Source organism: Nelumbo nucifera, chromosome 1 (genome assembly GCF_055504915.1).
Source record: "Nelumbo nucifera cultivar China Antique chromosome 1, China Antique-T2T, whole genome shotgun sequence".
Classification (NCBI taxonomy): Eukaryota; Viridiplantae; Streptophyta; class Magnoliopsida; order Proteales; family Nelumbonaceae; genus Nelumbo; species Nelumbo nucifera.
This window is the reverse complement of record NC_142649.1, coordinates 212,995,224-213,023,009: the sequence shown is the minus strand read 5'-3', so window position 1 is coordinate 213,023,009 and position 27,786 is coordinate 212,995,224. Positions and strand designations below refer to the sequence as shown.

Here is a 27,786-nt window from a genome sequence, read left to right as displayed (position 1 = left end):
CCACACACAAATCAAGGTTCAAAGTTTCGAAAACGTAAGGTGTATCGGAAAGATAATTTTAATAGACGTATCAAGATACGCTTTGGATGCGTATGGATACGGACAAAAAATCAAGATATGCATAAATATGCTAAAAAGATTAAATAAATCCTAAAAAATATATTAATAACGATAGTTACAAGTTTTAGATGATTATAAATGAGTTATTTAAAAGTAAAAAAACTATAATTTAATGGTCTATATAAAATTCAAGATATCAAGACACTTAGTAACTATTGACAAATGATGGAATAACTAAAACGTGAAAAAACTAAAATAGTAAAATGTATATTGATATACATTAATTTTAAAATAATCAATATAATTTATCTTAATATTTATTAATACATAAATTTTAATAATTAATTCTAACATTTATTGATAAGCATACATTAAGAAAAAGAGAAAAATTGCTTGTTTAGGGTTCGAATCTTGCTATTGCTAATTTGTAGTTTTATACTAACAAAACGAATTTAATGAGAAAGAGAGTTATTAATTAACGAAATTAATGAGAAAAGAATTCCAATTAGGCACTAAAACTGAAATTCAAAATTTAAAATTATGCATTAATTATAGGAGTAATTAACTAATTAATTAGAAACATTCATTTAAATATAGGAATAAATATATAATTAATGAAGTAATTCAGCCTTAAATATAATTTAATGAAATTAATGAGAAAGAAGGGGACTTGTATCAGACTGTTCCGGAACTGTATCAACCGATACAGACCCGAAACAGCCCGATACAGACCAATACATACGAAAAGGAACACTACAGATTTCTATGCGTTCCGTATATCAGACTTATAACGGAACGATATGTATTGGCCGATATAGTCCGATACATTGCAAAATTTTGAAGCTTGACGCAAATCATAGCAACCTCTTAAACAAGAGCTGCTAACATTTACCTTTAAATTTTAAAATATTTCCGTTCGAAAACATTAATACTTTTCACTAATGATGATGGATCACACGAAAAAGACAGTTCTCTTCTACACCCCCTTCCCTCTTGGTTCTCATCTCATCATAACACAACAGCTAGCACGTACATGTATAGAAGAACTCCAGACAAAGCAATAGACAAAGAGAAAAATAGAGGGGAGGGAAAATACAAAATGAAAAACAAAATACATGACTCATCGGATCCCACAGACCCATACTTGGGAAACAAAATCCACCTCCACTTGTCACCTATGATCCTGAAAATAAATGGATATGGAATTATATTCTGTACTAATAATTTCAGCCAAGACAAATAATAATAATAAGATTAGTAGCTAATGGGCTAAAAGAAGATTTAGCATTGCTGTAGTTAATTGTGGGGGCACCATGAATTATTTTCCTTCTTGTGATCTCAGGAAAACTGGGCTCTCCGGTGTGCGGTTACCAGCTAAAGAGAGAATGAGAACGAAAATAGACACACCCTAAGAATTAAAAGAATGAGGCCTTGGCAGCAAACCAAGCATGAATCTGAAGATCATCCATAAGAATTGACTGGTTGGAAAAAAAGATATGCTCGCATGTGCACCGCAACTACCCATGGGCGGGAATCCCATTGATAAGCAAGATGGCACGCAAGCTTTTATTTTCTCAACCAGCAATCAACAGAACAAATTATTCTCAAATTGTAAAAATTTCTCCTGTAGGTTTCTAGTTGATTCTACCACATTCAGCTTCATCTACCACCTCCATGTAAATGCCTATTAAATCAACACAAATGTCAACATCCAAAAGATGGTATATAAGACTTCCTCAGTTGTGTAGAAGGTACTCTAGCAATTGCAACCCATTGCTCATGAACTTCAAAAACCCACAACTTATTAATATAAGAGATGGGATAATTGCAAGAAAATGGTGTACATGGTGGATATATAGAAAATATCTGTAAAACATGAAAAGCATATACAAGTTTTCCAAGGTGAAGAAGATTCGCAACATATAGGCAATTGAATTCAGCTATTAATCCCTAATCTGGGGAAAGAATCAGCAACTGTATTCAACTTGTTAGACATCTATCTCAATACACCAGGATAAATATCTAACAACAACCTGACTTCATCGAGAGCTACGAACTCCTCCCAAAACCTTTGCCTCACCTAGTTACAATTTAATAGTCTGCTGCTATTAAAGAAAGCAAGGTTATGTTTTGCTGATGTGGAAGCTAGGAAAGAACCAATGGAGAATTAAGTCATTTTAAAATTCATATACCAATTTCAGAACTTTTGGGTTATAGGATATTAATATTGTTTCAGTTTTTTTATTTATTTTCTAGCTGTTGGTCTCTTAAGTATGTAGTTCTGTCTTTTAGAATTTCGTTGCTGTTTCAAAATTACTATTTATGGTAGAAGTTACTATTTACAGTAATTCCTAGTCCAAATTGGAGTTTGTAAAGGGACAACCAAGTTAAATAAGTTTGAATCCATAAATAGAGTTGTAATTGGAGTTCAAGGAGAGTTTATTTGATGAAATAAAGTTTCATTTAGTGAATTCTGGTTGTTGCCAGGAATTTTTCTCCCCCCCCCCTACTTTCTCATTTCTTCTTCTAAAAGTTTCTCTTTGCTGTTTAGCCCAACAGCAAGAGTTCTATTCTTTGGTGGACAGCAAGCAGTCTACTTGCTTTTTTATCCATATTCTTCATCTCGAATGACCCACATCCCCTCATTCACCCCACAAAAGCCCACCACCAGATGTTGAATTAGGACACCCACCATGTCCTACATCACTTTCTCTTTATCAATAATGAAGATCCCAATTCCTGAAGATTCTTGGTTCCCCAAAGAGCATCTATCAAACTTTAATCTAACCACTAATACAAGATTAAATAGGGCCATTACTAAATGATGGTCCTGGCAATAAGAGGTGGCCTTGGGAGGACTAGACATGACCTATCCTATAGCATTTTTTGCCCAAAGTGGCTGCTCTAATACTAAACCCTTGTTTTCACACTTGTCAACCTGATATTTTACCATTGCATCCTTTAAGTAAAAAATGGAGACCTATACAGGCTGCTACACACAATGCTATCAATAGTTTTCAAGGCACCAAGCAAAGCTAGACAATAGGGGAGCACCTTGTCACCTAGTCTAGGAGTTTTTAAAATAAAAAATATAAATAGTAGGGTAGATCCCTAGCTTTCATAGTAATTAGTAATCTTTAACTACTAATTACCCCAATTCTCATGAAATAAGTATAAACCCCATATCGAAAGATAGAATCAACATATTTATGACAAGAAAAATATGGAAATAAAGCATACAAAACATAAGGGTTGAGTCCTTGTTTTGGTGTCAATTGGATAAAATCTTCAAGTTAATTCTTACTTATCAATTTAGTTTATTTAAGTCCTAAAGGGTTCAACACTATGTCACTGATTTGTGAAAACTAGTCTAAGAATAGTAATATTAATACTGTAAACCCACAATATATATAAATTAGTCTAATCAATGTTTTAAGACTTGGACCGGACACAAAACCAAACTGCATCCTGGGCCGTGGGTCAAACGGTTTGACCATGATTCGAATATTTAATACATTTTACACTTTTTGTTAACATATACATCTTATTGCATTGACCAGATGGTTAATTCATTGGTTTTAACCTCAATTGTCCAAGGTTCAAAACTTGCCATCTATATTTTATGTGAATATCCATTTATTTAACTATATATATATATGATAAGAAGTAAAGTATCAATGCATTCAAAAAGAAAAGTACAACCAGAGGCTGTACAAATGAGATACAAGAATAGATTCAAACCACAAAACCATTGGGGGATACAAACAGACTTTCAAAACTAAACAGAGAGCTACAAAAAGAACTGACATTAAACTTAGTCAATGACGAAGAACAGAGCTTCCCCACGATCTTCTGCCACACTGCGTCTTCTTGACAGCTTTTGTTTTGAAATAAATATCCTTGAATTTCTTTCTTGCCAGATCACCCATAACACTGCACCTGGAATCGGATGCCATAACCATTTCCCTTTCTTGCTTAGGCCTTGTAAATTCCAGCTGTTGACAAAAGTTGCCAAAGACTTGGGCCAGCAACTTCTGATTGCAAAAATTCTGACAATCCTCACCCAGATTTTGTGGGTGAAGCCACAGTGAAGAAACAGGTGATCAACAGACTCCTCATCATTGTTGCACAAGACACAAATTTTAGAGTCATTCACCACACCTATTAACCAAGTTATCTCTTGTGAGAATCTTATTTAAATAGGAAGCCCAGAAGAAAAAATATACCTTTGATGGGCTGTGTTTGCACCAGATTAAATGTGCAGGGAAAAAACATATCTTCTTCCTCCTGGACCAGTTTGGTATAGAAAGATTTCACCAAGAATTGGCCTTTGCTCTCTGCTACTTCGTCTGCTGCATTGACATCTATTTGGTTGTTGTACAACCTTTGAAGAAGCCTACCTAATGGTTCAATCTCCCAATCATTCAAAGCCCTTTCGAAAGTAGGATTTCAGATAATCATTCCATTTTGGGACTGGACATAATCAGCCACTTTAGCTTCCTTGTTTGATGCAATTGCAAATAATTCAGGGAAATCACCCATTAGCCTATTGTTTCCACACCAAACATCCATCCAGAAATTGACTCCATCACCTCTTCCCACAACAAACTTGATTTCCTTGCTAAAAGCATTGTAACTTTTTTCAATTCCCTTTCAAACCGAGCAACCATGTGACTGATTGGCACCTCCAGGAACCCAACCTTCATTTCTTGAACCATATTTTGCTTCAATTACTCTCTTCCACAAGCAATTCCCTTGTTGACCATACCTCCAAAACCACTTGCCAAGTAAGCCTAAATTCATTTCCCGAATTTTTCTTATTCCCAACCCTCCATTCTTTTTTTGCTTACAAACCTTCCCCCCAAATTTACTAAATGAATCTTCTTGTTTTCCTTCAATCCCTTCCACAAGAACTCTATTAAACTTCCGCTCAATCTTATTTGCAACTCCAGCTGGAACTGGATACAGTGACAGCAAGAAAACAGGAAGGGAAGAAAGAAAACTCTTGATTAGACTGAGCTTACCTCCCTTTGATAGATACCTTGATTTCCAACCAGCCAGCCTCTTCTCAATCCTCTCCAAAATAGGATCCCAGATAGACTTGGAATTGCATTTAACCCCTAAAGGCAATCCCAAATACTTCAAGGGGAGTTTACCTACCATAAAACCCTCAGCCCAAGACTACAGCTCTTGATATATATATATATATGAAACACAAATAACTAGATGGATTAATGGTAATGAGCTAACTAAGCTAATTGACAGGTTGCGAGTTTGAATCTTGAGATTTACATTTTAAGTTTCTATGCATTTACCAACCTGGCCAATTTTCAACGGTTCTGCTGGGTTCTGACCGATTCTACTGATTTTTCAGAAATGTGAAACCTGGGATTCTAAAAAACCAGAAAGATTTTCGATTCTCAGGTCTAATAGTCCAACCATCCGGTCTGGTTCAGGTCTTAAAACATTGAGTCTAATAATACCTATTGTACTACTATTGAAAACATAAAATAAAAATATAAAAATATTGCAATGGTGTCTTACATATAAATATGTACGTGTTTGGGTGAGGTGACCCTCCAAGAATGTCTTATCACCTGGGCATCACCTTGACAACTATGACTCGTATATAAGTGGGTGTTTAAGAGGACTTGCTTCCAAAAAACTTCCTAATTCTCTCCTCCCACAGGTGAATCATCTGACTTCCAAAAAGAACATCTTTCCTAAGATACCAACAAGGCAATAACTGGACTAGTGTGAGGTTCCTGAAGCAATGCCAACTATATTTAAGACATGAGTCCACACATCCCTAGCATAAGCACACTTAAGGAACACCCACTTGATGGATTCTCCACCCTGAAGAGACAAAATGCAAACATGCATGGTTAAGTGCCTGTACCCATGCCTCCTCAGCAAAATAACACAATTAATTCAACCATAAGGAGCTTCCCAAGCAAAAAAACCTTACTTGTAGAGGAATAATACAAAACCACCCTGTTAATAGGTACAGGAACAGGAAAGTTCCAACAAAGAAGCAACTTCCTTCAGTTTCTCTATGGTTGCTGTTGAATAATGAATTCCACGACATGCCATTAGAACCAATAGAAACAATTAGGGAACAAAGGGGCTGTTCCTAGGGTTGATTATTTCAGCCCAGAGTGTAGGCTGGGCAGGTGGCTCTAAAGTCTGTCATTACCCTGTAAAAACCCAGCATAGCCCATGGTCCCCTACCAAATATCATCCAAAATTTTACTTATCCACACAATAGAGGGCCACTGCTTGATGCAATGGTAAAATCTCAGGCTGACAAGTGTGGGAATGCAGGTTCAACCGTTCAAGTCATTTGTCAAAAAAAAAATACAGGTTCAAGTCTGATCCAGTCAATGCAAGAAAATTTGGAAAAGGAGCTTATTTCCTTTATCTAAAAAAAAACAGTATTAGTGAATATCTTATAAGCCATTAAGTGTTAATGGCTAATTGTCAAATCCCTAGCTACATGCATCAACACTGATCCGAGAATAGGTCATCCTTGAGAGCATGGCACTAAAACTTCTCTCCTCCCTAAGGCTACAAATAGGGGTGTCAGTGGCTCGGTTTGACTTGGGCCCAATCCAATTAAAATGGATTGGACATCCCAAAATATCTTATTGGGATAGACTGGTCCAGATTTTAAAGTCCACGTTAAGCAAATCTGAGTGGATATAATTTGATTCTCCAATGGACTCCACCAATCTGTAACCTGATGAGGAGGAAAGCAAAGTGACTTGTAACTCATGTTCAAATAGAGTTTGGTCAAAGCATGGAAGCAGTAAAGAGGATTCTCTTTAATCTAGCAATCCAAGCAGCTTTGTCTCTTGTTCCCTCCAACTGGAAATCAGGTTTGTCTCTCTAATTCAACTATTAACCAGGTTTTCATTTTTTTCCTCAGAAGTTTGAATTGATCAACTGAACCCTAAATCATTGGAGTTTTTATTATTATTATTATTATTTTGAAAGAAGGTAAAGTATGATTGTATTAATATACAGTCCTATGTACAAAGAAAAGCTGTACAAAATGAAGGACCTCAAAAAAAGGTCATCCCCAAAAAAGTACAACCAGATATACTATTTGCCAAGTTAATGGCCTCAGCCTCAGTAGTAGATTTTTCCTCAAAAATCCTGTTGTTCCTTTCTGACCACACAGCCCACATAACTGCCGGAGGGATGGAAACGCAGCATAACTTTCCTTTCTTTGACAGCCCCTGAATATGCCACTCCTCTGGCAGAGCTCTGAGGCTGGCATGCACAAGCTTAGATTCACGGGTTTGCAGAAGTGAGACCATACTGCAGAACTAAACTTGCAATGAAGAGATGACCAGAGGATTCCATTTGCATATTGCAAAAACAGCACCTCCAATCTGGCAGATTAAGACCTTTATTCAGCAGCATTTCTTTGGACAGACACCTCTCCAGCGCTGCCACCCAAACAAAAAACTTGAATTTTGGAGGAGCCAAGATCCCCCAAGTAGCCTTGCTGGGAAAGGGGGCTTCCACCAGAAAATTGTAGAAGGATTGGACTGTGAATTCTCCAGATTTTGCCCATTTCCAGACTGTTGAATCTTGCTCCTGAAAACTTACCTGTTGGTCTTGTAACAGAGTAAGAAAATCTGCCATCTGCTGAATTTCCCAGTTGTTGAAACTTCTCCTAAAGAGAGGAACCCAGCATAGCCTGCCTTCGTTATCTACAGCCATGTTGCACAGGGCCAGGAACAGCTCTTTTAGGGTTTTGTCACCAGCCCACTAGTCTAACCAAAACCTGTTTTTTCTTCCATCTCCCACTTTAAATTTAACACTACTGCTGAATGTTAGACAATGTATGCCCTTAGCTCCAATCAGATTGACATACTTTTGACATTTATTATAAATGAATAATAGTACATAATTGATTCATGTTATATATGGTGTGTTTTTGTGTAATACCCTTAAACTGGACACTTATGAGACTCATGTTAGTTTAGAATCTTCACAGCCGTTGGATAGACCTGGGGAGGTTTATCCTGCCAAGGTTGACACTAATGTGCTGTCAAGTCGGTTGGGGTGGCTTGTCTCAGCTGCCAAGGTGAGACCTGAAGCACATGTAGTGTGGGTTTGATTGAAACTCTAAACCGGACCATTTTCCAGTTGGGCCCTAGACCATGGAGACAGATGGACAAGACTGAAAAGTTACACCTAAGTGGGTGATCATAGTGACCGAATCACCTGAGTGCAAAACTGAAAAGTTGCACTAGGTGTTGGATTGGGCTATCTTTGATATGCAAATCTATGAGATCCTTAGCAGGGGTCAAAACCTAAGTATGTTGGGGCAGTCTGAGAATTCACCTGAGTGGGTGATCATAGTGACCGAATCAGCCCCTTTATCGAACAAAGTGAATGATCGGGGAATGCACTCTCTCTGATGGAAACCTAAACTATCGGCAATTGATTTCAAACTTGCTTGATATTTGTTTTGCAAAGTATATTTATATAAAATATATATATATATATAAATTATGTTTTATGAAAAAGGTTTGCAAAGGTTTTAATTCTCAGGATCCATCCTGAGTAGAGAGTGTGACACAGTACCTTACAACCGAGAGAAAGGTCATCTCTTGTCAGGGAGTGTTTGATAATTATGGGACCCAGGGACCATTTAGTGTAAATGTTGGGCCTACTAAGAGCCCATACTGATGGGTTCAAGGGTTCACTGTCTTCAATAAAGAATTCGACCAGGCCTTATAACAAAGGTTGGGCTGAACCCATATGGCTTTTGTGGAGATCAATGTTAGAGTCTCACGCCATACAAAGAGAGCCAAGCTATCCAACAAATTAAAGGGGAAGTGAGCATGATAACTTAATGGGCTTAAAGCCCAATTTGAACTGGGTTAATGAGATTAATTAGAAGTGGGTGAATTTGAATATGTCGTTGGATTAGCAAGAGGATAAGATATGTCTTATCCACTTAAGAGTTTAGATCCTGATAAAGCATATGTTCAAATCATAAGAAAGAGAAGGAAAAAAGAGAGAGAAGGAGAAGAAGAAAGAGAAGAAAAAGGAAAAAAATCACAACCGAACTAGAGAGAAAAATCAAAAACCCTCTAGTCGGCCCTTCTTTTATTTATACTCTTCTAAGATATTCAAGGATTACCATTGTGCCCTCACTTAAGTGAGAGCCACATCAGCTAAGCAGTACATATATAACTAAACATAAAAAAGACTATACTACCCTTGTACAGCCAACTCTAACACTCCCCCTCAAGCTGGTGAGTATATGTCATATAGTCCCAACTTGTTACATATGTAGTCCACTCTTCTCCGATTCAACCCTTTGATAAACAGATCTGCCCATTGATTTCCCGTGTTCACATATGTTGTACTTATCGCTCCAATAAGCACCTTCTCACATACAAAGTGGCAACCACTTCTATGTGCTTCGTCCTTTCGTGAAACACTGGATTAGAGGAGATATGAACTGCAGCTTGGTTATCACAGTATAGCTTCATAGGAGTGTCAATCAAGTATCCCATCTCCTCTAGTAGATGCTTCAACCACACCAGTTCGCATGTCGTGTGAGCCATAGCCCTATATTCAGTCTCTACACTACTTCTTGCTACCACTGTCTACTTCTTACTCTTCCATGTCACTAAGTTCCCACCAAGAGAAGTGCAATACCCTGTAGTGGACCTTCTGTTAGATATGGACCCGGGCCAATCAGCATCCGTGTATCCCTCTATCTCAAGACTTCCTCCACTCTTATACAACAAGCCACGACCTGGAGCACCCTTCAAATACCTCACAATCCTTAGAACTGCCTCCTAGTGTGGGATTCTAGGATTTTGCATAAATTGACTCACTACACCGACCGCAAATAAGATATCAGGTCGAGTGATGGTTAGGTAAATAAGCTTACCCACCAGCCTTCTACACCTTCCCGGATCCTCAAACTCCTCACTTGAATCACTACCCAATCTAACATTCAGTTCCATAGGTGTTTCAACTGGTTTGGCACCCAACAACCCTATTTCTTCTAGCAAATCAAGAACATATTTCCTCTTGCACAAATTAATACCATTCTTGTTCCTTGCAACCTCTATCCCTAGGAAGTATCTTGATTTGCCAAGATCCTTTGTCTGGAAGTGATCATGCAAGTAAGTCTTCAATCTGTCAATTCCTGGTCTCTCACTGCCTGTGATAACAATGCCATCTACATATACCACCAAGAGAATCTTCCCAGCGTTTGGTTCATAGCTGAATACGGAATGGTCAACCTGACAATGTTTCATTCCAAACTTCTTCACCACTTCACTAAATCTCCCAAACCATGCACGGGGAGATTACCTAAGTCCATAAATAGCCTTCTTAAGTCTACAGACCTTCTCACCCTCCCCCTGAGCAATAAACCCTGGTGGTCGCTCCATGTACACCTCCTCAAGAAGATCACCATGTAAAAAGGCATTCTTGATGTCAAGCTGAAACAAGGGCCAATCAAACATAGCAGCAAGAGAAATCAGAACACAAACTGACCCAATTTTGGCAATCGGAGAGAAGATGTTTGTGTAATCAATACCATACTGTTGTGAATAACCTTTAGCAACTAACCGAGCTTTCAATCGTTCAAAACTTCCATCAGGTAAGTATTTAACCGTGTACACCCACTTACAGCCGATCACATGCTTACCAGGAGGAAGAGTGGTGAGGTCCCACATATGAGTACAAGTCAAGGCCAAGAGTTCTTCCATTGCTTGGCGCCATCCCTGGGAATAGAGACAGAGGATACCATAGAAACAAACTGTCGATGGGAAGACGAAAGGTGAGATACAGAAACATAATTGGAAATGGGATGGAGAATGCAACTACGTTTACCTTTCCACAAAGCAATAGAAAGATCAAGGTCAGAACTTGGAGTTGGGGCTAGAATGGGATCAACTGTCGGATCTGTCAACGGTGACAAAGCTAGGGTAGGAGCCGATGCCTGACGATGTGTATACACTTGCCGGATAGGTGGTCCTCTTTCAGGTAGTTGCACTGGAGGCGAAGATTAGGTCACGACTGGAAAAAGAGGAATGGGATCCTTAACAGGAACCGGAAGAGGTGATGGCAACAGAGGAGAAGAAGTATCCAACCTGGAGAAGAAACGAACAGACTCAAAAAATGTAACATCAGAACACACAAAAGAATGTCGAGAATGAGGGTTATAACACTTATACCCTTTTGAGTCCTGGAATAGCCAAGAAAGACACACTTAATGGATCTAGCATCTAACTTGTCCATTCCAAGCCCAAGATTATGAACGAAACACACGCAGCCAAAAACTCTGGGAGTAAGGGGAAAAAGAGACAACGTGGGAAACAGAACAGAGAAAGGGGACTGACCTTCAAGGATAGACATGGGCATGCGGTTAATAAGAAAGCAAGATGTAAGTACAACCACCCCATTTTGTAAGAGGGACCGAGTAGTTTTGAAAAAGTGATGGTTCTTTCTTTCAACCACCCCATTTTGTTGAGGTGTGTAGGTACATGAGGTTTGATGGATAATGCCATGTTGTTCCAAATAATCTTGAAAGTGTGGAAAAATACTCGCGGCCATTGTCAGAACGAAGAATTTTAATATGTACACCAAATTGATTGCGAATTTCAACATAAAATTTCTGGAAGATAGAAAACAATTCACTCTTTTCTTTCATAAGGTAAAGCCATGTCATCCTTGAATAATCATCAACAAAATTACAAAGTACTTGTAACCATTATAAGACACTACTCTATTTGGACCCCAGATGTTCGAATGGACTAAAAGATAAAGGACTCGATGTATGACCATCACCTCTAGGACTAAAAGGGACACGATGATGTTTCCCAAACTGACACGACTTAATTTAAATTAGAAAGATGACGCAACGACGAAACAAGTAACTGAAGAGCTCTAAGAGACGGATGACCAAGTTTGCAGTGTCACTGATGAGGGGAGAGAGATGATTGAAGAGTTTAGTCGAACCACTTCCATCAAGATAATACAGTCCACCAGCTTCAAGCCCTCCACCAATCTTCATCCCCGTCTTGAGATCCTGAAACACGCAAGAGGAAGGGTAAAAAGTTATTGAGCAATTAAGAGACTGAGTCAATTTACTAACAGACATCAGGTTAAAGGGAAACTTGGGAACATATAAAACTGAGGAGAGGGATAATGAGTCAGTGTCAACATTACCAACACCACATATCGCTGATGTAGAGCCATTGGCAAGAGTAACAAATTGGGAAGTGGAGCACAGAGAAATGGATGAAAACACACCTAGAGTTCCAGTCATATGAAGCTCTAGAATCTATAATCCAACAGGAAGATGTGGATGCCAGACAAGTCATACCTGTGTGTGCAAGGGTAGTTGTGTTCTGTTGAGTTATACCCCGAATAAACCGCTCATACTCACCATGTCCTTTCTAAAAGTATCTATAGATGTAGTGGGGATCTGACCAGTGACTTGAGATTCTTGTCTTGAGATACCACCATTTACAGCTGCATGTTTCGCCCAGGTTGAAGGTGGGCCATGGAGATCGTAGCAAAAGTTGATAGTATGTCCCTCCATACCACAATGAGTACACCTTCTCTGAGTATTACCACATCCCCTACCACAGGCTCCCCCCAAGTCTCGTCCTCCAACACGACCACCACCACGATTATACATTCCACCACCCCCACGACCATACATGGGTCCACCACCACTACCATGACCATGCTGACCTCCTCTACCACCACGACCTTCCCCTCTCGTAACTGCAAATGCAGACCTATCTGACATAGTGGAAGTCTCTATGGGTCCAACTGAAATCCTCTGAAGTCGAGCAAACACTTCCTCAAGAGAGGGAAGAGCAAATCCACCTAATATCTTTGCCCTTATGAGTTCATACTCAGATTTCAGCCCTACTAAAAATCTGGTCACATCCAACTGCTCTCTCCGTTGTTGCTGAATTTTAACATCAGGTGTAAGAGGATGATAAACATTCAACTCATTTCGTAAATTTCTCATACTGGCATAATAGTCCTCAAGACTCTGATTCCCTTATTGCAGATTGAAGTACTCTTGGTACAGTTGGTAAACCCTAGTAGTGTTATCTTGTCCAGAATATGGTTTCCTTGCATGATCCCAAACTTCATTGGTTGCATCTAAAAACATGAAGTTCACACTAATTTTAGACTCCATGTTGTTCCATAGCCAAGTCATAATTTGAGCATCCTCCTGCTCCCATTCATCATATCCCAAAGAATTAATTGGGGGTTTATCTTCCCTCACATGTTTCACTTTCTTTTTGGCTTTCAAGAAAACTTCAACAGACTTAGCCCAAGAGACATAATTCTCACCATTCAATTTTATAGAGGTCATCTGCACATTCAGATAATCAGAAGGCACCATCACACTTGATTTGTATTCACTGTTGTCTCCCATGACTACACAAAAAAACAATGGAAGGTTGTACCACTAAATTGTTACTCTACTGCCCTAATAAATCACCACACTCCACATGAATGACTGAACATTACTAGGGTTCCTAGTACCAGGTTTCAGCAGCAACACTCACAACTATTCACCACTGTTTCAGCAACAATATTCACAACTGTTCACCACTTTTAGCAACAACACTACTATTGTCGTTTACTGTCAGCACTAGAAACCCTCACAACACCTCACGAATAATATTTTCAGCTCTGCAACATATAAAAGAAACTTGCGACATACCACAACTTAGTTCGAAGATCATGTACCCATTGAGTAGAGAGTACCAAGTCCGCACTGTCACCATCACAAAACTAGCCCTCTTCGGATCACGAGTAGAGGGTTTTCTACCAACCACACAAAACCACAACGGCTGCACTCATTGGAGGCATGGAAACCCCCAAAAGGAGAAAACGATTAGTCCTTTTCTTCCTTTCTGGAAAACTCTCTAAATATCAATGAGAATTCTGCAAAACCCTAGAGAGGAATGCGCAGAATAGAGAGAAAAGGAGACAACTGATCTGAACTGATTATCGTGGCTCTGAGACCATGATAAAACTCAGATTGATGTTCGTATATGTTCAAATCAAAAGAAAGAGAAGGAAAAGAGAGAGAGAAGGAGAAGAAGAAAGAGAAGAAAAAGAAGGAGAAAAGTCACAGCCGAACTAGAGAAAAAAATCAAAAACCCTCTAGTCGGCCCTTCGTTTATTTATACTCTTCTAAGATATACAAGGATTACCATTGTGCCCTCACTTAAGTGAGAGCCACATCAGCTGAGCAGTACATATATAACTAAACATAAAAGGACTGTACTACCCTTGTACAGCCGACTCTAACATATCCAAATAAAGATTTGGATCAAAGAACCCATTCCTGATAGGATTAGGAAGCTAATCCAAAAGGATTATAAATAGAGAGAGAAATCAGATCTGAAGTTGTGCTCACATTCCCTACGTAATCCTTGCTTTGTTGATCCTGCCTCACCCTAAGTTGTGTCATCTTCACTGGAGGTGGGATTTGGTGACCTCTTTGGGCGTGAACACCTACGTTGGGAGCTACTTGCATGGATTTTTTTTTTTTGATAAATGTACTTGCATGGATTCTGTATCAGGTATATCCCTCCCTTAATCTTGGTTTCAGATTTGGTCCGGTTTGTTTCAAGAAAGAACCTTGAAAAATGCAATTTTTCTAAATCAGGGAATAGGATTCCCGGAAGGGAGAAAGAAATTTTTGAAATTTTGCCCAAACACCCTGCATGGTTCGACCATCCATATGATGGATCTCCCTTCCCTTCACTGAACTACCTGTAAGCCTTACAAATTCCTTTCCACACCCCACAACCATAGGTGCCAAAGAGAATACCAGCATCCCATCCATTGTTCCTTAAAACATATTTTTCTTTAATCACCTTCCTCTAGAGTTTGTTTGGTTTTGATGAAAATTTCCACAGCCAACTTCCCAATAGGGAAAGGTTGAAAAGCTTAAGGTTTCTTATTCCAAACCCGCCTTGTGACTGGGGTTTGCATATTTGCTCCCAGCTCACTAAATGATACTTGTGAGAATCTTTCCAGCCTTTCCAAAGAAAATTTCTCATCTTTTTTTTTTCCCATTTCCTTTGCTACCTCTGAGGGATGGGGAATAGGCTCATAAAGTAGGTTGGAAGGCTGGCTAACACACTTTTGATGAGTGTGACCTTACCACCTTTAGAGAGATGCCTTGCCTTCCAAGAAGCCAATTTTTGGTCCATCCTTTCTAGCTGGAGTCCAAAATGCTTTGGATATACATTTGGCTCCAAGGGGTAGACCTAAATAAGTTGTAGGCAGACTACACACTTTATATCCCAATATATCAGCCAAATTTTGAATGTTAGGCACCCTCTCCCACAGCTAATAGCCCAGTCTTAGCTAGGCTCACCTTCAGTCCTGAAATTATCTCAAACCAAAATAGTAGATACTTCAGATTAAGGATTTTGTCCTCTGAAGTACTGCAGAAAAGGAGAGTGTCATCAGCATATTGTAGGATGGAGATTTCTGTTCCATTAGGACTTACTTCAAAACCCTCTAGAAGATTAAGTTTTGAGACCCTGTCTACCAACTTGCTAAGACCTTCTTCCATCACTAAGAGGAAGAACAATGGAGAGGGTCTCCTTGTCTCAGCCCTCTTGAGCTTTTGAAATTTCCTTTTACTGACCCATTAGGCAAGATTGAGAACCTTGAAGTAGAAACACAGACTTTTATCCAATTTCTCCACTTTGGTCCAAAATACATTCTTTCCATCATATAGTCTAAAAAAGCCCAGTTTAGGCTTTTTCTAAGTCTAATTTGCAAACCAGCCCTGCTTTTCCAATTCTCTTCCTTGAGTCAGTTAACTCATTGGCTATAAGAACTCCATCATGGATTTGTTTGTTGTGGACAAAGGTACCTTGGAAGCTAGAAACCAAGGAGTCCATTACTCCTCTTAGTCTAGTTGCCAGAATTTTGGCTAGTATTTTGTACATACTACCAATTAGATTTATTGGCCTGAAATCTTTCAACTCTTTAGCTCCTGTCTTCTTAGGTATTAGAGATAAGAAAGTGGCATTTAAACTTCTCTCCAGAGCAGCTGACTCATGAAAACCTTCTAATACCTTTAGCATATCTTCTTTAATTAAATTCCAGAACTTCTTAAAGAAGAGAATAGAAAACCCATCTGGCCCTGGAGCCTTTTCCCCTTCCAAGCTGTTAATGGCCTCCTTTACCTCTTCTTCTGAGAAGGGTTTTTCTAACTCCAAAGCCTGCTAATCTGAGAGTAGCCCCGAACGGAAGACCATTCAGGTTTGGTCTAATCCTACAAGGATCACTGAAGAGCTTTTTAAAGTAGCTTTCAAAGGCTTCAGCAATGTCCTCATGAAACACAGTCCTCTCCCCCAACTACAAATGATCTATTGACTTGACTCTTCTTCTAGCATTGGCTACTTTGTGAAAGAAGCTGTATTACTATCACCAGCTTTCAGCCACATTGCCCTTGCTCTTTGCCCCCATTTGATTTCATTTTGGTATGTTAGTGAGTCATAATCTTTTTTTTCCCCTGCTCTTTTCCTTCTATTAGCTTCATCCAGCGGATCTGCTTCCTCCTGCGGATCTGCAATTACATCATTCTTTCCTCTTTTCCTCACCCTTGTTTGATCTTTCCTTCTGCCAAATCTTTAATTTAGATTTCAGCCATTGTAGTTTTTTGAAAAATACATGGCTGGCTGTGCCTTCAAAGGAGGCTTCAGCCCACCATTGTTGAATACTTGACCCCAACTCCTATGAGTCCAGCCAACAGTGTTCCAGTCTGAAAGGAGAAGGTTCTTTTTCTCAAACCACCAGTTTCTAACAGAATTGGAATGTGATCAGAAACAACCCTTGGAAGAGCTTCTTGTATTGAGTTGGGAAAGGCCTCTTCCCATTCTGGAGAAATCAAGAACCTATCCAAACTTAATAGAGAGGGATTGTCTTGATTATTGATCCAGGTATATTTTGCACCAGACAATGGTATATTAATTAAATCCCAATTTTGGATAAATTCCTTAAAAACCTTCATGCCTCTATTAACCCTTGTGCATCCTTTCTTGTCTTCCGGGTTGATAATGGCGTTGAAGTCCCCCCTATCACCCAAGGTTCCCCCCATGCTCTTCTAACTGAATTTAGCTCTTCCCAAAAAGCATCTTTCAGACAAGAGTCCACAGGCCCGTACACCCCTGAAACCACCAACTGTTGGTTGTTAGCTTCCCACAGAAACTTCGCTGAAATTGAAAACATTCCAATCCTTTTATCTAAAACCCTGAAGGCCTTATTATTCCACAAAAGGGCATACCCCCAGCAATATTTACCGCTGGAATTTCAAGCCAATCACAGCAGCCAAAACCCCAAATGCTCCTCAGCACTCTGAAGGTCAACTTCTGCAGTTTTGTCTCTTGCAGTAATAGGAAATCAGGTGTTTTGTTTTTTAAGAAACCACCTATAACTAGTCTTCTTCTGCCTGAGCAGAAACCTCTAACATTCCAGGATAAAACCTTAATCCTTTCCATTTCTTAACTTCTTGAGTTTTTATTGTTTTGTCTCGAACCCCCAGCATTGTCATTTAATCCCCAGGTCAGCCTCAGCAGTTCCTTCGACTGCCTTTGGTTTTTCTTACCTTTTTCCACTAAAAACCTGTTTTCAATTGCAACTATCAGGGTTTTTTTCCTCTTCTAGCCCTTTGAAAGACACCCCCAAGAACCCAATTAGAAATTTCATTCTCTTCAACATACCTCATTTTCACCTGAAGAGAATGGGTCTGTGGAACTCCTTCAGCTGGAAGAATGATTGCAATCGGTTCAGGTACGTACCACCTGCGTCCGGTTCCGTTCTAAGGGTGGGTAGGCTTCCTTTACACTATCTTCCTCTTAGATTGAGACAATTAGTGCCAAACCCTCCTGCACCTCCGTCCCTGTTAATGAGCTTCTTCTTGGTTCTTCTAATCATCCGACCACTTCTGCAAAGGACTTTCATTCAGATGGGGACCCCTGGACCTGTTGAGCTTTTCTCCTTCTTTTGAAATCTCCATAGACTTCCTTTCTACCACAAACAAGCACCCCTCGCCTGCGAAATCATTGTCGGAAAGAGATTCGATGCTTTTATCATTGTTGCAACAGGAGTCTGTTCTCCAACTCTCCCAATGGCACGAACCTTCTCCACCATCTGCAAACTCTTCACTCTCTGAGGAGGCAGACATCAGGTCACCCTCTTGAGCTGATGCTTTTTCTTTTCCTTTGGAGAAGTTGGGACTGGGCTTCTTTCGAAAAGATTTAGCTGGGCTTTTTAACCAGATCGGGCCTGGGTTACAAAGTCGGCCAACCTTTCTATTAAGATTGTGTGCTACTAGGCCCATCTCTTTCGAACTCACTTGGTTTTGAATTCTATCCACCACTGCCTCAGCCAACCTATCAACAAATGCCACATCAGCCTCTTTAAATTCAGGAAATTTGAATTTCGAAACAGCCTTGCCCTTGAGCCCTTTCCCACCTCACCCTCAGTTCTATCTTGGCCATAGGATTTTTTTTGGAAACCTACGGCTGGGATTTTGTCTTCTTTTCCTATTCTCCACTTTCTTCCAACCTTCTTCCTTCTGATCTCTAACAGGTTGTGGACTCACAGGGTGGTTGTCGGAGTGAGCTTTAGGGAAGATCACCAACCCTCCTTTCTCAATAGTCTCCATCGCTAACCAAAACTCTCCTTCAGCTAGTACACCAGCTAACACTCGAGAGATGAAATCCTTGCCAATTGGAATAGCATCTTTATAATCCATCAGAACAACCCTTCTTTATGATTTAATCTCCGACCAAATCATGACTGTGTACATCACTTTGCCTACCATTCTGTTAGCCAACTGAGGGGGTAAACCCACCCAACGAACCTTCAACCGCATACATTAAAAGGACTCTCTATACTTCTTTGAATTGTCTACTTCCAGAAAACCATGACAAAGGTCACCAATCATCCTACCAATTTCGTTGCTCCAGAGATGGTAAAGGAAATCCAAATACTCTAACCCAAAAATGGTCCGGAACCTCTTCTTTCTTCCACCAAACTCCCACTGATTCCGACCAAGGTTCAAGATGTAGCAAGGCTCCTTTGAAATATCTCAAACCCGTATTTAGAACTCCCCGAGCTTCTTCCTTTGAGGGTAGGAAGAACACCCATCTCTCACTGTCAAGATGCCTCACATCGACCCCCTGCGAGCAAATTCCAGACTCTTGAAGACCACTATATCCTCTAGCTCGAATCCTTTCCAATCAAAAATTCCTACCAAGAAAGATTGTAGGAAGACTGATCTCTCCGTCGTGCTTTCACTATCCAGATCCAGAATGATCTGGAGTTCACTTTGACAGAGATCTTCCCAAGAGCCGACGATTGCAGAAAGTGTGAACTTCTCGCATCTTGCCTACCCCTCTCCCCTCAGTTATTTTGGCATCCACCCTTAAATGGGCGATTGCCCCTCTTAAACCGATTACCCTCAAACATCAATGGTTACCTCCCGGTGATTCCCCTCAAGTGCCTACAACTCTCCATTACATAAGATACTGATGATAGTTACAAGGGCTTTTCATTGCAAAGAAAGTACATCATCAAAGAGTGGGTTCAATGGGTAGAGGGCAAGAAAGGAAATCCTTGCCTTGATCTCAAAGCTCAAAAGGTCAGTTCTCTCTGCCAAAACCATCACTTTTTTAGTAATAAATAAAAATGAAAAAATATTAATAGACGAAGTGAAAGGAAATTACAAGAAAGAGTGATACATTATCACCCAAAGAAAAAATCAACACCCTCCTACCCTCCTTTAAGGTAAACTTCCAAGTCCCTACCCAGACCTTCAACAAAAACAGAAAGCCATCCTACAAGTCCTTAAAAACTCACCCTTAACCAAAAACCATTTCACTCCACCCAGCTAGGAACTGAAATAGAAACTTCTGCCCTCAATTAATCCTCTTTCAGAACAAAATTTTCTTGCAAATTCTTCCCATCCCAAAAAGAGCCCTAGCATTTTGCTTATTTGGACCTCTTATTTCAACAATTTTTTTCAGAGCAACATTCTTTTCTACCTTTCTCACCTTATCTAAAACTACCTCAACATCCTTATCGCAATCTTCAGTCTCTTCCACCATCTCCCCCACATACATACTATTTCCTTCTGCTTGACAATCAGAAGCCATTTCCATTAAACTTTTCTGACATTTTCCCCTCATTTTATCAAATGCCTTGTTCTCAGCACCTTTGTGAATTCTGTTTGAGGTCTTCAAACCCTTCTTGTAGACTCTCTTAAACTTATTACTTGGACCTGCTCCCATAAGACCATCCTTCGAACAATTAAAGTCTTTAGTGACATGAACCAAGTGCCCATTGCTTGTTCCTTTGGGTTTTTACCGTGCCAAAACCATATGGGTTCAAGTTCATCTTACCCAATATAGAAGAGGGGATTAATAGACAATATTTGAATCAATGACTTGTGTCTTTTTTATTTATGCTGGTCCTATTCAGAACTACACATTGTTTAATCCAGTGGATTAAGATCCTTTCTACCCTGACCGATCAAGAAAAAGATACTTTTTACCTCCGTAGTCGACCTTCTTTTGTTGATGCTGTGTTATGTCACAACAGAATTTTGAATTAAAATGTGAAAGGTTTTGAGACAATTAAGATTGAGCAGTACAAACCTATTTTATCTGTCTCTGTTATTTGGTACTGATAGATTCAGAAGTTACGTGGATATGGATAGTAATACTCTACTGAAGATAAATGGATGTCTGCCTGGCTGGTAATACTCTCATCAATGTTCCAGTTCGGATCATGAATATAGTCCCTACAGAGGCAAGGCTCAACAGACTTGGAGCAATTTACGAGAGCAGACCAATCAGAACATATCAGAACTGGTAAGCTCTCTCCTCTACTCAGAACTCATATTAACATGGAGTTTGTCATTATATGGTAATTAATCTATTTCTTTTATTGAAGGTGTGAAGATATGTCTACATATCCCAGGACAAATGATCTCCTTCACACTGATTCAGTTTTTAGTCTGTACAAGAGAAGGTGTATAATCATTACAGAGATATTTCTCATTAACTTGTCTATTTATATATCCACAGAATCCTCACTGACCATGGTTTGTGTTGCAGACGTGAAATGGAAGATGTTCTGTTGGAGATTTTCTTTTGGCAGATATTCTGTTGGAGATGAGCAGAATTCCAAGGCCAGAAGGTGCTCAATCTTCAGAAATGATGTAGATGTTTTGGTTGAGATCAATAGCATCACAGATGGAATGAATTAGGATAGCAAAATTGTGGACCATGAGAAAGGGCCTCTTGAGAGGGAGAAGCTTCTGTTTGCAGTGAAGATGTATTGGACAGTTTCAACCCTTATCTCAGAGCAAGGAGACCCCAAAACAGCTACAATGTTTTTGCTGATTCTGCCTTGTTACATCAATTATTTTTTCCTCTTGCAATTGGTTCAGAAATAGCAAATGAGCAAATCACTTGTGAGATATGGCTTGCAAATTTATCTGTTATTTTGCTACAATTATTGCAATTTTTACCCTTTTTCTTTAATTTCTGTTATTTGTATGCAATTCCTATGCCTTTTATAATTCTTGTGTTTTCCTGCAATTTTTTATTTTTTCTGAAATATCTGAATTTTCAGCATTTCATGTGACTTCTGTTATTTCAATAAGTATGGATTGGAAGAGGTCCAATCCAATCCATTTGCATTAAAATGAATTGGACTGGACCCTCCATTGATCAGATCTACGTTGGATCAGATTTGGACTGTTCATTGATGGACACATGTTGGGTTTGCATCAGATTAAATCATAACCCGATCAATTGACACCTCTAGCTCCAACAAATGGTAAGAGGAAGAATCCCCCAACGCACCTTACCTAGTTACCTTCACCTCTAGGATGTTCCAATGCACAACATAATAAGGTTATTTTGCTTGAAATGAAAGCACAAGACCCTGGTCAAGGAGAGAAACTCAGACCACAGTTCCACCCCTTGAGAATTATTTTGGTATAACATACCATTCAAAGAAAGAAAGCAAGGGGGCCTTTGGATCAACTTGTACAAATCTTGGGATGATACATCACTAAAAAACCAAAAGACAGATTGACACTATAAATTGCAATTGCATCTTAAACCAACTATTTATAAAGCAATTATCTAGCATTCTCGAGCCTAGTTAAGAGAAGATACCAAGCCTATAAACTACCTATGAAGCAGTCCCTTCCTTAGTTCAAAAGACAAAAATGAACTACAGAAACTTAATTGGAGGAGATTTGAAGGTTATGTAGGCTGGATGCAAATAGATCAAGAGGGGTAATGGAAGTATAGACATATACTGCAGAAAACTAAATCCCTAATGCAGGATCTGAGAGCCAAGGTATTTTGGCTGTACAGATCTGCTAATTGTCTAGCAGATGGTCTACCAAAACAAAGAGAAACAAGAGAACAACTGTTTTGGGGCTATGTCTGAGGGGAATCTGTAATTGAAGGGTTTCAAAGGTGGTTAGCTGAGGTTAGCTGCCCTCCTCCTCATTGTAATATACATTCTTCTAATCAATTAATAAAAGTTTTTGCTTGTTACTGATAAAAAAAAAAAAGAAAAAAAAAAACAATGCATTTTTAAAAGAAAATAAAGACAGAACATTATCACTCGTGAGCATAGGAAATAAAGAAGAATCAAACTTAAGAGATGAGTTCCTTACTCAGACTATAGCACAATTATATTTTCCGCAAAGCTGAAGCAACACTTCTTTATTGCTGGGATCTAGAGACTCCCTAATGATTGCAGGGTACCTCCCTGGGGAGAGACTAGAAAGTCTTTCCAATGACGATACCAAGAATTCCTTTGGATCCTTTATTTCCTTCACCGGATCTTCCTCTTTCTTCCCAGCATTGAGAAGATGGGCAAAGGTGGCAGTATAACCCACAGTCTCCCCAATATCTGGAACTTCCACTTCTTCTTCAACCCTATCCTGTTCTGGTCGTGAAAGAAGTGTTACAATGCTGTCCAGCATTTTACCCCACAGCGCAGCAGCTGAAGCATCCAAGAGAACTGGTGATTCACATAGAAGTCTTGTTGAAGCAATAGAAGTTAACTTCAACTCAATTGTTCCTGTAATTTGCTTAAGATTAGGTATCCAAAACTGCTCTAGAATTGCAATAATAACATTGGGCTGAACAGCATTCATTGAATTCACAAGGTTTGCAGACCCATGCTTCACCAGAAAGAGTGACATGAATATCACAAGAGCCTTGACAAACTTCACTGTCCGATTATTCTGCAATCGTGTAAAGAGGGCAGCCCAGATGTGACCCATGTATGGTGCAATAACATCATACCCAATATTCTCTGTAACAGTGTTGAGCACATAGAAACCAAGCTCATCTGTACTAGAGACCGAGACAAGTTTGTTGAATATCCCAAGAACTTGGCTCAGTCTACCCTCTTGGTTCAGCTCATGTGGTGCCTTCTGAAGGTAAGCCTGAAGCAGACGGACAAGGGCTGGGACATTTGCAGATCTCTTCCAGGATTCAGGTGTAAGTAGTAACTCAAAGATACTCATATAGGTAGGTGGGATGGGTGTCTTATTAAGTTCAAGAAGTTGGGCCAGGAGTTGGAATGCATAAGGGGAGAACTCAGTTATATCATTTGCCAAGATAGTTTGGAGGATTGGGAATAGGCTTGCTTCAAAGGCTGATATCAGAGAGTGATCCTTCTCACAAGCTCGTCTGACTAGTGCAGCTACAGCCTCAAATAGATAATGGTTGAAAATTGGGTTCTTAGGGTTTCTGCAAACCTCGGCAAGAATGGACATCAGACCAGAAATGCAAGCTCCAGCAACATCACCAGAAATGTCAGCAACTCCCAGAACCCGCATAATGCACTTCATTACATACTGATTCTCTTCAGATTCTGGAAATTTCAAGGCATTGAAGAGATTGTTCATCAGCATCAGCAAAAATGGGTTAATATCTGATGAATTAAATCTGGGTCGTCCTCCCTCATCTTTCACCAACAAAAGCTTCTCAATGCAACTTGCAGCATAAGAATGAACCACATTTGATTCAGAACAAAGGAACCGGACCACTTCAGGCATTAATGTAATTGCAACAGGCTTCGGTATTTGGTTCCGGAACATTGTAAAGAACTTCAGAGCCCCAGCCTTGAGCATCGGGAACCCATTGACATCCTGGCTCTGCAACTCTGGGACAATAACAGACGCAAAGAAGTTTCCCACATCAACAAGATCAGTCGAAACTGATGTACCCCCTGCTTTCTTTGTTGCAAGGGAGACAACCAAGTAAATAGCACAGTCCTTCTCCTTCCAATTTGCAGCTGGATTTGTGGCAAATATAGCCAACATGTTTTGTATCTGGGTTGAAACCATGGCAGTTACCTGGTCTTTATAGTTGGTTGCTATTCCTTTGAGAAGTTCACATGCAATTCTTCTCCTAGTATCAAGGTCACTGCCCTCAATATCTCTCCTGATGAATTCAACATAGTTCATCTCGAAGAGTTCCTCATCCTCCTCCCTCAGTCGTACATTTGGAATCACGATGCTTTGACAAATTTGCTTCAGGACATCAGGACTAGAAAAGAGCGTGTGGTGGACGCTAGTACTAACTGTAGTCAAGAATTTAGTGGCAGTAACCGTTAACCGGTCTCGGCTAGAGGAAGCAGAGGCAGTTACAAGGAGGCTCCAGACCGCACTTGCAAAATCCTTTAAATATCCTTGAAACTCCTCCTCATTCTTTTCCATATAAAGGCTAATGTTCTCACATACCGCAGCCCGAAGCTCATCGACAAGTGCAAGCCCATCCCCACCACCTTCTTCAAGAACCGGATAGGTGGTAGTGAGATACTTCCGGAACTCAGTCATCCACTCGTTCATGTGGTCTTCGAAGAACTCAGGAAGTTCTTGAAAATTTAGAGAGTAGAAAATTCTGCAGCACAACCGCTGCGATTCAAAAAGAGGTCGGAGAGTCACAGCAGCACCACCAGAACTGGCAGTAGAGTCGATTAGAGCAGCCGTTCGGAGGAAAATCTCAAGAAGTGGAGCACAAAATCCGTCAAGGCAGTATTTGAGATCGAGAAGAAGGTCATTGGTCTTATATTGGTACCGGAACTTCTTGAAGATGGAGTTAGCGGTACCAAGGATGCCATTGATGGAGGCATAATCAGTGGCCGGTCGGAGGTTGGAGACCAGCTCAGGAAGCAGTGCCGGCCAGGATTTCGGGAAGTCGTGTTTTCCAATCACGGCTAGGGCTTCACTAAGCTGGCTCTGGATACGGGGACCAGATGACAGCATAAGAGGGACAATTAGGGTTTTGATCTGTTCCTTCTCCTGGTCGGCAATCGGGGACAAAGCGGGGATAGCGTCCGATGGGGGCGTTGGAGCCCAGCGGGCACGAAGATGATTCTTGAAGTTAACAGAAGCCGCCTGACGGATCTGGTCATCAACTGAGGGTTCGGCAACGAGGCGAAGGACGGCAAGGCCGTAGTTAGGGCGGTCAGAGGCTTCAGCAAGGGAGGCCTCGGCACAGCGACGGGGTTCGGGGTTGGGAGACAGAGTGTGAAGGAAGCATTGAGAGAGAAATTCTAGGGTTTCACGATTCCACTCCATTGTGGACAATAAACCTGGAGAAATTGGAAATGCCAATAGTTTTGAGGCCCCAATGTATCTTCAAGATATAAACTTAAGAGGAAGAATATCGAGCACAAATACAGATATCAGAAAGGAAAGAGGAAGAAACTGGTACCTGCGACTGAGAGAAATGCCCCAGTGGCAATGGCAGATCGCAGTCGTACAGATTTAGAGAAGCAGCGTCTCCGCTCTCCCAGTTGCGGACTGCGAAGAGTTTTCAAAAAAAAATGAGAGAGGGATACTATCGTTGCAAGGGTTTGGTTGCTATTTGTATTGTATCGGTGTGTGCCTATTTGTATTGTAATTTGTATCGTCCTCCTACAGCTCGCAAGGTGGGCATTTTCTTTTCATTTTGGGTACGTCCATAAGATTCGAATTCGGCTCTGGGCCTCGGCCCCTATAAGGCCATAACTTATCTTCTTTAACCTCATGGATGAAAAATTTTTGGGGTTTTCACTGTTCAGTCCACTTCAAGGAATTTTAGCTCCACCCTTCAGTTGGGATAGGTGCCAAGAGTGTTTATAATTTTGAATTATAAGTCTGCAATTGAATTCAGAATTTTGAGGTGGAGTGTAATCAGTTTGTTCCAAAATTTTTTTTTATAAAAAAAAGACAAATTTTTTAAATTATCCTTATAATTTAATTAATTGACTAACTCTACCCTTATTGTTAACATATTGTCTTAAAAGTATTCTTAAGTTTTTTTACAATCGACATCACAATAGAAGCTAATGGGAAAATGAAATGTCAAATTTGCCTTTCACTATTTCTCAAATTTTCAAAATAAAACCCAATTGATGAAAATTTTGAAGAACTATAATATCTTTTCTCATTTGTCTTCAACTTGTCTCTCTCACTCTTTATTTCTTCTTCCTACTCACCATTGCTACTACCACCATTATTGACCAAGGGGCTGAAAACCTAGCAACAAAGGTGAGACGAGCTCGTGAGGTGGTAGCGTTCTATTACTCCTTGATGTGAAGAGATTCAATGACGAAATTTAGCACCATTAAACATATGCATATAATATATATAGGGTCCACGTTGGGCAAGGAGTGTTCTCCCTGTCCCCGCACTATCCCTACCAATAGGGATGAAAATTTCCCCATCTCCGTCCCCACGGGGGAAAATCATCATCCCCGCCCCATTCAGGGCAGACCCCCACGTGGATTGAGGAAATGAAAAAAATTGTCATCCCTAAGTTTGATAAACAATCCTTTCTAAAATTAATTTTTGTATTGTAAAAAATTATTAAAAATAGTATATAAAATATAAATGATTATTAATTATTATATAAAACAATTGTATACTCTTACATGTTTATATTGTTTATCTTTAACTTGACAAATCCCATGCATCGCACGGGTCTCCACTAGTGTTATTTATAGTACACCATAACTAAGATGCCAGAGAGATTTAAAAAACAAAAAATAAACAAAAAAGGGGTTTTATAGATTCTTTCCTCTCATAATTTTTTATGAATTTGTTGTAAAATTCAAAATAATGATGACAAGTGGAAAAATATATCACAATACAAGAATATTTACTATAGTATAGGTGGGGATTTGAAATAATACATTCAAAAAATTATCCAATAAGAATTCTAAAGGAGAATAAATCATAAATTTATCAAGAATAAATTGTGCCAATCAAACCCAACCCGACAACATTTAGTTTGGGGATCTAAAAACTTGGTTCAGTTAGGGTTGACACCTACTCATCCTAACCCAGCTCGACTTACAGTCATATTTCAGTATTTAATTTTGTAAACCACTTTTGCCAAGTCCTGGGTGGTAAAACCTTGAAATGGCAGCCTTTTAGGTATTAGTGTGGCAGCAGTTTGAATTAGATGAAGTGACGAGAAACAAGGTTTAGCTGAACGCGATGGGCCCATCCGGCCGTGCTGGTTCACAATTGTAGCCTTTGCGGCAGAACAAAAGCAATATTTTGCAGTTGCACAAGCAGTGGAAATGGAAAAAGTGGCCCCCCTTAGGCCAGCGTCAATGTAGCCCAATTGCAACTGGGGT

At 39.8% G+C, this 27,786-nt stretch overlaps 1 protein-coding gene across 4 annotated transcripts; it reads right to left on the bottom strand.

The window, feature by feature from the left end:
- Positions 1-904: 904 nt before the first annotated feature.
- On the bottom strand, positions 905-26,033 carry LOC104604769 (cellular apoptosis susceptibility protein, putative / importin-alpha re-exporter). Of its 4 annotated transcripts, none has more exons than XR_016081022.1 (4): positions 25,875-26,033; positions 22,817-25,752; positions 1,468-1,744; positions 905-1,243 (listed from the first exon to the last, which is right to left on the bottom strand). XR_016081022.1 is itself a non-coding variant. In XM_010269280.3 (3 exons), exon 2 carries the CDS (start codon positions 25,736-25,738, stop codon positions 22,817-22,819), a length of 2,922 nt encoding a protein of 973 aa, XP_010267582.1. In that variant the 5' UTR covers positions 25,739-25,752; positions 25,875-26,033; the 3' UTR covers positions 905-1,243. The 4 variants fall into 4 exon arrangements, 2 of the variants coding, with proteins under 2 accessions (XP_010267582.1, XP_088752247.1); XR_016081023.1 differs by lacking the exons at positions 905-1,243; positions 1,468-1,744 and adding exons at positions 2,559-10,864; positions 10,939-12,136; XM_010269280.3 differs by lacking the exon at positions 1,468-1,744.
- Between the last annotated feature and the right edge of the window lie 1,753 nt (positions 26,034-27,786).

Excerpts from the sequence above, each read along its gene's own strand:
- LOC104604769 (XM_010269280.3), bottom strand. The coding sequence starts at position 25,738 with ATGGAGTGGAATCGTGAAACCCTAGAATTTCTCTCTCAATGCTTCCTT.